At 44.4% G+C, this 11,671-nt stretch overlaps 1 protein-coding gene across 1 annotated transcript in view; it reads left to right on the top strand.

Moving 5' to 3' along the window:
• Positions 1 to 9,877, top strand: part of SLC25A20 (solute carrier family 25 member 20) — a 29,462-nt gene extending 19,585 nt beyond the window's left edge. Inside the window, exons 5-9 of the mRNA XM_045496755.1 lie at positions 6,581 to 6,698; positions 7,422 to 7,494; positions 7,872 to 7,981; positions 8,463 to 8,587; positions 9,020 to 9,877. Coding sequence (XP_045352711.1) covers positions 6,581 to 6,698; positions 7,422 to 7,494; positions 7,872 to 7,981; positions 8,463 to 8,587; positions 9,020 to 9,082 — 489 coding nt within the window. The 3' untranslated portion in view covers positions 9,083 to 9,877. The remainder of the gene's footprint in view (positions 1 to 6,580; positions 6,699 to 7,421; positions 7,495 to 7,871; positions 7,982 to 8,462; positions 8,588 to 9,019) is intronic.
• Positions 9,878 to 11,671: the final 1,794 nt, after the last annotated feature.

The raw sequence follows: 11,671 nt of genomic DNA, 5'->3' as shown, positions 1-11,671 counted from the left end.
CTACCAATTTGTTGATAGAGGGAGTTGAAATCTCCAACTGTAATTGTGGGTTTGTTTGTTTCTCCTTTCAATTCTATCAGTTTTGCTATACATAGTTTGTAGTTTTTTTTTTTTGTTTGGTACATACACATTTTGAATTGCTGTGTCTTCTTGGTAGATTGGCCTTTTTATCTCTATCCCATAATTTTGCTTACTGTGTTCTTCCTTCCTTCCCTGATGTTTCAGAGTTCCTTCTTTCATTGTTTCTTTTCTGTGTAGAGAGCTTCCCATTCTTTTGGGGCAGCTATTCTTTTGGGGTAGGTCATCTTTTGTTGACATTCTCTCAGTTTTCCTTCATCTAAGAATGCCTGATTTCCCCTTTATTCCTGAAGGATATTTTTGCTAGACATTGGATTCTGGGTTGACAATTCTTTTCTTTCAGTACCTGAAAGATACTGTGCCATTTGTTTCTATCATCCTGGTTTCTGCTGTCATTCAAATTGTTTAGCTAAAGCGTCATTTTCCTCTGGCTGCTCTTAAGATTTTTTTTTCTCTGTCATTAGATTTCAGAAGTTAATTTGTGATGTGTCATTGCATGGATTTATTTGGGTTTATTCTGTTTAGTATTTGCTTAGCTTGTTGAATCTATATGTTTATGTTTTGCCACATTGGGAACTTCTTAGTAGTTATTTCTTCGAGTACATTTTCAGTCCCATCCTATTTTCTCCTCTCCTTCTGGGACCCTGAGGCCACAAATATTAGATTGTTTTATTATAGTCACACAGATCCTTGAGTTCCGTTCAGTCTGTTTCAGTCTGTTTTATTTCTGTTGTTCAGATTGGGTTTTCCATTGTTTTATCTTCCAGTTCACTGATTTTTTTCTCTCTTCTGTTCTGCTCTGGAGCGAGCCATCCATTGAGCTTTTTATTTCAGTTGTGTTTTTCTTTTCTTTTTCAGTTGTATTATTTATTTATCTATCTATCTATCTATTTATTTATTTATTTATTTATTTATTTATTTTCTTTTTATTATTTTTAAGGAGGCACCATGCCCAGCTTGGAGCCCAATGTGGGGCCTGAACTCACAACCCTGAGATCAAGACCTGAGCTGAGATCAACAGTTGGATTCCTGGGGTGCTTGGGTGGCTCAGCTGGTTGAGTGTGTGACTCTTGATTTTGGCTCAGGTCATGATCTCATGGTTTTGTGGGTTTGAGCCTCACATCAGGCTCTGCACTGACTATGCAGAGCCTGCTCAGGATTCTCCCTCTCCCTCTGCCCCTCCACCACTCGCGCTGTCTCTGTCTGTCTCAAAATAAATCAACTTAAAAAAAAAAAAAAAGAGTTGGACTCCTAACCAACTGAGCCACCCAGGTACCCCTCCATTTTTCAATTATACAGTTTCCATTTAGTTCTTCTTTATATCTTCTATTTCTGTGCTGTGGCTTTCTATATTTTCTTCTGTTTCAAGCATATTTATAATTACTTACTGAAGGTTTTTTTTTTTTCCCCCATGGCTGCTTTAAAATCTTTGGCAGATAGGGGTGCCTGAGTGGCTCAGTGGGTTAAGCATCCAACTTTGGCTCAGGTCACCATCTCACAGTTTGTGAGTTTGAGCCCCACGTCAGGCTCTGGGCTGACAGCTCAGAGCCTGGAGCCTGCTTCAGATTCTATATCTCCCTCTCTCTCTGCCCCTCCCCTGCTCGAACTCTGTCTCTCACATTGTCTCAAAAATAAATAAACATCAGGGCGCCTGGGTGGCTCAGTCAGTTGGGTGTCTGACTTCGGCTCAGGTCATGATCTCGCGGTCCGTGAGTTCGAGCCCCACATCGGGCTCTGGGCTGACAGCTCAGAGCCTGGAGCCTGTTTCAGATTCTGTGTCTCCCTCTCTCTCTGACCCTCCCCTGCTCATGCTCTGTCTCTCTCTGTCTCAAAAATAAATAAATGTTAAAAATAAATAAATAAAGAAAGAAAGAAACAAACATTAAAAAATTAAAAAAAATAAAAATTAAAATCTTTGGCAGATTAAAAAAAACAAAAACAAAGAAACAAAACAAATCTTTCTCTGTCAGATAATAATAATGGCTCTGTTACCTTGGCATTGTCATCTGTTGTTTGTCTTTTTCCTTTCAGTTTGAGATCTACCAGGTTTGGGGCATGATGAATGATTTTCAGTTGGGGCCTGGATATTTATATATTACGTTGCAACTGTAGATCTTATTTAAACTTTATCTTTTAGCTGGCTTTCTCTGACTTTTTATCAGGAAAGGGAAAGATGCTGCTTTGTTACTACCAGGTGGGGGTAGAAGTCTAGGTTCCCCACTCAGCCTCTGTTGGCATCGCAGGGTGGGGCACTTCTTTTTACTGCTGGGTGGGTGTGGGAGTTCCAACATCTCTACTGACCCCGTAGAAGGGCGCTGTTACTGGCTGGCAGGGATGAAAGTCCTAGTTCCCTACTTGGCCTTCTCTGACTCCACCCTGACAGCATGTTGTTACAGCCCTACAAGGGTGGAAGTCTAAGCTCCCCACTTGGTCTTTGATGGTGTGGATGGGAGTGAGGCCCATATTTTGTTTTTTGTTTCCTATGGTGAATGGCTGGGAGTAAAGTGTTTATTGCCTAAAAAATTTTTGTCTTTCTAGGCTATCCCTTTCCTGGTCCTTTGTGTAGAGAACATAGGCTTTTCTTGAGGCTTTTTTTTTTTTTGGTTTATGTTTGTTTGGGTTCCTGGATTGCCAGTTTCCTCAGCTTCAAGTCGGAGATAAATCAAAAAGAAAATCCAAAGAACTCACCACCATGTCATTACTCAAGTTCGAAGGTCCCTAGCCAGTCTTCCTTTTTCTTCAAACTTTCAGACTCTTCTCATGTTTGTTTTAAAAATAATGTCTAGGGGCGCCTGGGTGGCTCAGTCGGTTAAGCGTCCGACTTTGGCTCAGGTAATGATCTTGTGGTTCATGGGTTCGAGTCCCTCGTCAGGCTCTGTGCTGACAGCTTAGAGCCTAGAACCTGCTTTGTGGATTCTGTGTCTCCCTGTCACTCTGCCCGTCCCCTACTCGTACTCTGTCTCTCTGTCTCTCTCTCTCTCTCTCAAAAATAAATAAAAAACATGAAAAAAGATTTTTAAATAACGTCTAGGATTTTTGGCAGCTCTTTCTGCGCATGGGTTCTGTCCCCATGCTTTAATTAAACCACCTTTTCTGCACTGAAAAAATAAATAAAATAAAAATAATGTCTAGGGTTTTTTGTTGTTGTTGCACTTTAGCAGGAAGAATAGGGAAAAGTACTTCCTAGAAACAAAGTCTATATATTGATTTTAACTAAGGAAATGTTTATTTTCAGTAACCGTGTTCATCAGTCTTTTCCATTACGGCTTCTTCCTTTTCCAATGTGCCTGAAGTCCTTTTCTGCTCCTAGATGAGACAATCTCTATCTGTATTCTTCTCTTGCACTCCTCTGCCTGCTGGGTGACTACTTTATACCTCTCCTCTCTTCTCAAATCTCTCTCAGCACATAACTTGGCTTTCTATTTCACTGAGAAAACTGAAACTACCAGAAGAAGACTTTACCAGATGCTCTCCACCACCTCCATCCACCTTTTGGCACCTGTTACTACATCCACAGCTGCTCAGCTTGTTTCCACCGATGGTGGCCCATGCCTTTGCTTGATCTTATCTCCTCTTACCCATCCATAGACCTCACTTCAACAGTTCTTCTTTCTTTTCCTTCAACATTAATTTTTGCACTCCACTAGATTGTTCTCATTAGCAGTAAAAGTATAAACGTGCTTGTCTTTTCACCTTGAAAATACAAAGTTCTATTTCCCACGTCAATTTCTGTGCTTCATGTCTTTGCTCCCCCTTATGTCAAAACTCTTTGAGAAGTTTTTGGGTTTTTTTGTTTGTATTTTTTACTCATTGTCTCTAGCTCCTTTTCCCTAATTGTTAAACCCACTTTAGTCTGGCTTTTACCTCACAACTCCAACAAAATAGTTTTGTCAAGGTCACCAGTGAGCTTTGCACTAAATCCAGTGTTCAGTTCTTGGCCCTCGTCTTTCTTGATCCATCATTAGAATTTGACTCAGCTGATTCCCTCCTCTTATTAAAGAGAGCTATCTTCACTTGGCTTCTCTTCCGATTTTCCTCTGGCCTACTTGGCTGGTCTTCTTGGTCTCCTTTGTTGATTCATCATCATCTTGATCTTTTAATGTTCATGCTCCACAGAGCTTATTCTTATCACATACATTTCCTTGATGATTTCTTCTTTTCTCATGATTTTTCAACACCATATATATGCTGATGATTCTTTGGTTTGTATTTCCAACTCAGCCTTTTCCTCAACTCCAGACTAGTTTATCCAACATTTCCATTTGGACACTAATAGGCACCTTAGAGTCACTGTGTGCAAAAACGAACTCCTGGTCTTTCCCAATAACTGCTCCACCTACAACCTTCTGCAACTGAATTGTGGCAACACCATCCTTCTAGTTGTTCAGCTCTAAAGCCCAGGAGTCATGCTAGGTTCCTCTCCTTCTCACTGTATATATCCCATCTGTTGAATAGTTCAAGTTTGCTTTCAACAGATGCCAAGTCTATCCCTTCTCATCCCTTCATTTGTAGTCACATTGCCCCAGGTCACCTTCATCACTAAACAGAAGACTCTGATAGTAATATGTCAATTCCATACCGATCCTCTGTGGCCTCCCAGGTCACTGTGAGTCAGCTCCAGTGTCCTCTGGTCACATGGGTCTCCTTGCTATTCCTCAGACATTCCAGGCCTACATGTGCCCAGATCATTTGGGGAAGTTGTATTTTAAAAAGCCATTGATACTTGATTGACATTGTTTTAAATTTATTATTTTTAGAAAAATTGATCTTTCCAATAAACCAGAAATTATGACTTTTTATTCATTTCTTCTTTTATGTCCCCCAGAGATATTTTAGAGTTTTATTTATGCAAATCCTGTTACTGCTTGATATGCATATATTTTATTGCTATTTTGTTATTTTTAGAAAAATTTTTATTGTTTATTTATTTTTGAGAGAGAGACACAACATAAGTGGGGCAGGGGCAGAGAGAGGGGGAGACACAGAATCCAAAGCAGGCTCCAGGCTCCGAGCTGTCAGCACAGAGCCTGACGCGGGGCTTGAACTCACGAGCCGTGAGATCATGACCTGAGCCGAAGTTGGACGCTCAACCGACTGAGCCACCCAGGTGCCCCTAAGGGAGGGAGAATCTTAAGCAGGTGTCACATTCAGCACAGAACCTGATGTGGGGCTTGATCCCATGACCCTGGGATCATGACCTGAGCCGAAATCAGGAGTTCAGCGCTCAACTGACTGAGTCACCCTGGTGCCCCTTTATTGCTATTTTGAATGGAATTATTTTCCATTATTTTCAACTTGTTATTGCTGGTGTGTAAGAAAATTATTAGACTTGGGATATGTGTCGGTTGAGTGTCTGACTTTGGCACAGGTCTTGATCTCATGGTTCGTGAGTTCAAGCCCTGCATCAGTCTCAGGCTTGCTACTGTCAGTGTGGAGCCTGCTTTGGATCCTCTGTCCCCCTCTCTCTCTGCCCCTTCCCTGCTCGTGCACACTCATAGGCACACGTTCTCTCTCCCTCTCTTCCTCTCAAAAGTAAATAAACGTCCAACTTCGGCTCAGGTCATGATCTCACGGTCTGTGAGTTCGAGCCCTGCGTCGGGCTCTGTGCTGACAGCTCAGAGCCTGGAGCCTGTTTCAGATTCTGTGTCTCCCTCTCTCTGTGCCCCTCCCCTGTTCATGCTCTGTCTCTCTCTGTCTCAAAAATAAATAAACGTTAAAAAAAATTTTTTTTTTAAAGTAAATAAACGTAAAAAAAGAAAAAGAAAGTTATTGGACTTCTATATTTATTTTGTAAGTGTTTCTCCTTGGGACTGTTAAAGCCAAACTCTCCAGCTTTAATTATTCTTTGGTTGATGCGTCTGTGTGTTGATTCCCTTTGACTCTGTACTTCCTATGGATCTTGCATGGGGATCTTTCTCTCGGATCTTTTCTGGGATTACCCCAGCCTGCCTTTCTCATGCTCTTGACTCTTAGGCTCTGGATCCCTGAAGCTGGGATGGGGGCCTCTCCTTGGCCTTCCCCTGACTCTGCATAGGACTTCTATCCCAGGACTTAGAACTCTGAATGCCATTTCCTGTTCACCTTTCCTTAACCAGGCTTCCTGATCAGTGAGGGCTTGGAATGGGTTTGGTATTCAGTAGATATTTGTTGAAGGAATAAGTGAATGACTGAAGTATTTGTCTCCTTTCTAGACCTTCCAACTAGCTTTATTGGGAATGCTCTTGCATTTGAGGGTTCCTCCACTTATTTTCCAATTCTTCTGTTGATTTTTTTTTCTTGTCAGTGTATGCATACTTTGTGATATTTTTATTTAGCTTTATCTCCTAGTGACTTCCACCAATATTCTATTTTCCAAATAACCGTCATTTTGACAGTGAAGTGTTTCTTGGTCTAATGCCTAATGACTACATCCACACTCACCTTGTAATCTTCTGTAACATGCTGAGTCTATTGACTTCGATGTTGCTGCCTCTGACTTTGATGGCTTTTCCCTCCCTTTCAGATTCAGGCTTCTTCAGGGGAAACCAAATACACTGGGGCTTTGGACTGTGCAAAAAAGCTGTATCAGGAGTCTGGGATCCGAGGCATTTACAAAGGGACAGTGCTCACCCTCATGCGAGGTAACCTTTTAGGTTCTCCACCTGAGGTCACCTTGGTTGGGGGCTCATCTGAGGTGCGTTTGCCACAGAGGGTCTTACCTGGGTCCCCAGATTAGCTTTGGCACCATGCAAACCACACTTATGGCTGAGAAGGCTGGCATGGTGTGCCCTGGTTTTAGGCAGTCTCACCCCAGCCAGCATGGACACAAATGAGGATGGGGGCAGGGGGAACCAACATCCTTCTGGCAGGCTGGCCCTCAAGGATGTATTAAGACAGTGGCCGTTACAGGGGACTGGAAAGTAGGTAGAAATCATGGCTGGAGGGATGAGTGGGAGGAAAGAATGATTTAAGGACACTGGGGCTCACCATGGTTTCGAGAGGCATGTTCTGCTGGGGTGGCAGTAGGAAAGGCAGATACAGCCTCATCCTTGTCCTAACATGGTAGCTTGGAGGAAGGCCAGAGACTAGCAGTGCTTGTAACTTGGAGTGGGCATGTCAGTGGGGACTACTCAGAAGGGGCTTTGAAGATGAAATGTTGTCATGCATGTTTGTGCTCACTCACACTAGTGCTTGCCCCAAAGTGGCATCTAATTACTGCACAGGAGTTAATGCAGATAAGAAGTGCTGCTGAGGACCTTCCCAGGGAGCCTTGAAGGGGCCAGTGCCAAGCTTGACTCTTCTAAATTCAAGAAATATGTGAGGATTTTATATCATTTAATTCACCTCTTTCTTGCTGCTAACAGATGTTCCAGCCAGTGGGATGTATTTCATGACATATGAGTGGCTGAAAAATATCTTCACTCCAGAGGGAAAGAGGTAAGGAGAATAGAAGAACTTAGAAGGCACTTTGCTCAGTCATGGGTTGGTTGCCCTTTACTGTGAATGGGTCTGATGGCAGAGTGGGGCTTGCTCCTGGTTCCATATCCACTTAACTCTCCTTGCTGCTGAGACCCATCTAATACCGCTAACTCTGTACCTCACCTACTAGAGCAAGTATATAAAACAAGTTCATGAAACTTCCTCCAAGGAGTGGCAGCTGCCATGTTACAGGAGCCCTGGCCTTGGACCTCCTCCCTCTGGCCAGTTTCTCCCTCTCTCTAACTGCCCCATCTGCCATAGGAGGGATGGTCTAGACGCCACTCTCATAGCCTTTGTCTGACTGCTGTTGGTATTCTGCGGTTGGTATTCTGCAGTGTCAGTGAGCTCAGCGTGCCTCGGATCCTGGTGGCTGGGGGCATCGCTGGGATCTTCAACTGGGCTGTGGCAATCCCCCCGGACGTGCTCAAGTCCCGCTTCCAGACTGGTTAGTGGAGGGTAGTGGGGTAGATGAGGGTGGAGTGGGTCCCAGCACTGGCTGCCCCTGGGGTGCAGAGCTCTTAGGGCCCTGAAGATACTCACTCTCCACAGCAGCACCCAGCATGTGATCAACATTTTCCCTTGTAGTCATTTGTGTTCTAGGAACCCTAGACTCACTTCCTGTTGGCCAAAACACAAAATAAGTGAGGTAAGCAGTCAAATCAACTCTTCTGCCTTCACATGAGCAGAGGATTATTTCATTCTTTATTCTTCTCCACTCCCTTAGCATCAGTAATCCAGACAGTGTGTCTGTTTCTCCCAAAGTGAACTGTGTTGTCTGTGGACTTGTCCCAGATGACCTGCAAGGTGTCTTCTTCCTGATGCTGTGACCCTGCAGGAAGACTTGACTACAAAATTGTCCCCACGTGGGTCATCATGGTTAGGTCAGGAAGCTTCCTAAAGCCTTAACAGTTGGATTTCACCCACAGCACCTCCTGGAAAATATCCTAACGGTTTCAGAGATGTGCTGAGAGAGCTGATCCGGGATGAAGGAGTCACATCTTTGTATAAGGGATTCAATGCAGTGATGATCCGAGCCTTTCCAGCCAACGCGGTGAGTGGCAGACAGGGGCTGTACTTTCCCTTTGGAGCTTAGAGCAGGGTCCAAAGTCTAGGTGGGTTGACTTTTGCTTGCTCCTAGGATTAGATTGGGAGCTCAGTTTTCCCCAAATCCTACCGTCAGCCAGAGCCTCCTTATTTGCTTCCTTTCCTGAAGCTTCAGGAGGGTTTGTCTTTGGGATTCTCTGAGGGGAGGGGCTTTGATTTCCGACTTGGCCATCAGAAGTGGGCAATTGTGAAACATGGATGTTCTTCCCCTCTCAGGAATGAGAAAGCACAGCTTGATTCCCTGACCTGGGGTAGGAATGAAGTTAGGGAGGGTCCTGATGAAGTTAGGGAGTAGTTTTGGTCCTGACAGGGTTAGCTGTGGTCTCTGCGATAGTCACAACGCCTGCTGGTTTTTCTCTTCCTTCCAACCCCTTCTCAGGCCTGTTTCCTTGGCTTTGAAGTTGCCATGAAGTTCCTTAACTGGGCCACTCCCAACTTGTGAGGCTGAAGGCTGCTCGAGGCTTCTGGATGATGGAAGCTATCACCGAGGAAGAAGCAGTGGGCAGGACTAGTCAGTCCTGAAGGGCAAAAGGAGGGGAATGGTGGGATCAGAGCTGTGTGCATGGACTTGTTGAGACCATTGCCTTAATGACATCCTCTACCTGGTATAACTTGGTCTGCCACTTTGAGACTTGAATTTACTCTTGTCAGTTTAAGGGATCTCAAGAGGCTTTGGAGGTGGAGTAAGTGGCTTTCAGACCAGATACGACCTGTGGTCAGAGAGCTGTCTACTGGTTGACTACAGGCCCTATTATACCCAAAATACTCCTCGAGAAAGAGGGAATCTCAGCGTCTCACTGGAGGCACTATGCATGTTTTCAACCAGCTGACCAGGAGCTGGGGTGTTCTTCAATCCCTACCAAGGAACACACACCAGGTTTCCAGGGTATCATATAATCCTGGCCTGCATGTGAGGATGTGGACTTGAGGCCCACATCTCTCTGTCCAAGTGGACTGAACAAATGTGCCTAGGGGCAGATAGCCTGTTAACAGTTTGATTTTTTTTTTTTTTTTAATGCATTCAGGTAATCAAAACTTAAACTAAGTAGCCCAATTTCCCAGGAGTAGATGGAGAGCTTTCCCTCCTACAGAGTGAGGAGGGTTTGGAATCAACAGTCCGAGCCCTGCTGAGATAAGTGACAAAACCTAGGGTGTAGAAAAGGCCATTTTTGCACACTCTTTTCTCATGAGAGCGCCCTCTTTTAACAGGAAACAATAAATATTGTTTCTAATTTTTGCATTGTGTGAAATTTTCTTTTGATTTGGGTCATTTCAACAGGTAGCCTGTAGCCTTGACTGAGGCTGTCAGGGATCTGGTATCTGTCCTTGGTGGCTTCAGGCAGGGGCTTCAGCAGGAGAAAGAGGAAGAAGTTTTGGCTAGCCCAGCCTTCCCTGGTGTCCCAACAGCAGCTGCTTGATGGGGAAGGGTGTGGGGGTACCAGGTGACTTGATTGCTAATTGTTCCCACAGTTCTCAGTACAAGCCTGCAGCCCTTCTCTTCATTCTTTTATCTCTCTGCCCTCAGCCACATGGCTGTCTGAGCTAACAAAGAGTTGATTGTTCTAAAAGCCAAAATCAATCTTGACTCTTCATATGGTTATTGGGGTCACTGTGATCTGATGTCACCAAATGGGCCTTGCTAATTAGACAAATTGATGCCTAGGTGCATCCAGAGGAGGTGAAGGAGACAAATTAGTTTGTCCTTGTCTGGTGGATGGCAAGGCTACAGGAGCTGTGCTTCTCTGGCGTTGTCTCATCTGGCAGTTACAGTTACAGTTCTGCTGGCACTTCCCACCTTACTGCAGCTGCACAGAGATCCTTGGACTTTGGCTTTAGAGCCATCACTCTGCATAAAGGGGTGAGGGGGTAGGGACCCACCCCCATCTGGGAGTGGATATGGCCAGTTGGGCAGGAAGCTGAAGATTTGGGGGTTTAAGGAAGGACACTTTCTTCCAGGGAACATATTTTGGATGACCAGATAGGAATTATGATCAAGTAAAACAAAACAAACATTTAGAGATGAAAATTGTGTGCCCTCTGCTTGGGAAGATTAATTCAGTGTTACACCTGCCCCCTCATTCTGCAGGATGTCTTTAATTTCTCACTGGTTTGGAGATGGCCACATATGTGTTTCCTGAAGCTCTTCTCGGGAGCACCCTGTCCTTGAGACAGTGCTGCAACCTCAGCCTTTGCCTGGAAGCCCATGTGAGTGCATTTACGTTCCAGCCAAATGACAGTCATTCCCATGGCTCAGGATCACTTTCACAGTCTGTGCTTCTGGATAATTTGCCCTTTGAAACAACTTCCATTTTAAAATGGAATGTTTTGGTTCCTTGATGTTAGTGGTGGTAGATTCTTTTACTCCTTTGGTTGTTCAGTAGGTGTTAAGTCAAATAGGGAAGCCCCAGGAGGCATATTTGTGAAGGGAGCAGAACAGATGGTGAGTAACTCCCTCCTGACTGGCACTTCCTTTTTATGATGCACTTTGAAATGCCACCTGTTCCTGATATATCTTTTCTCTCCCTGATGGGGATAGGTGGGGGAAGAGGTTGGGGCCCTCCTCAGCAATTTCTCTGACTGTCACAGTCTTAAGGTAGAAGTGAGACGCAAGTGTTAAAACAACCAACTGGTGATAACGGCCTCACCCAGGCACAAAGCAGAGTATAAGTGGGTCAAAGGTGAGAGGCAGATGGTGGGATGTTGCAACAAGCCTATTAGAAGCAACACTAGTGGGGCATCTGGGTGGCTCAGTCGGTTGAATGTCCAACTCTTGATCCCAGGGCTGTGGGATCGAGCACCGTGTTGGGCTCTGCCCTGAGCATAGAGCCTGCTTAAGTTTCTCTCTCTCTGCCTCTCTCCCCCACTTGTGTGCTCTCTCTCTCTCAAAAAAAAAAAAAAAAAAAAGCAACAGTAATGCCATTTCTGCTGTAAGGTCATATTATCTCAACACATAATTCTTTCCCTACAGTTCTTTTGAGTCTGGAACCCCCTATGCCCTTTCTAACCTTTTCATTGGTTTGGTCTTATTTTT

The sequence above is a fragment of the Leopardus geoffroyi genome, chromosome A2 (genome assembly GCF_018350155.1).
Source record: "Leopardus geoffroyi isolate Oge1 chromosome A2, O.geoffroyi_Oge1_pat1.0, whole genome shotgun sequence".
Lineage (NCBI taxonomy): Eukaryota > Metazoa > Chordata > Mammalia > Carnivora > Felidae > Leopardus > Leopardus geoffroyi.
Note: the sequence above shows the minus strand (reverse complement) of the source record. Positions and strands in the feature narration are given on the sequence as shown.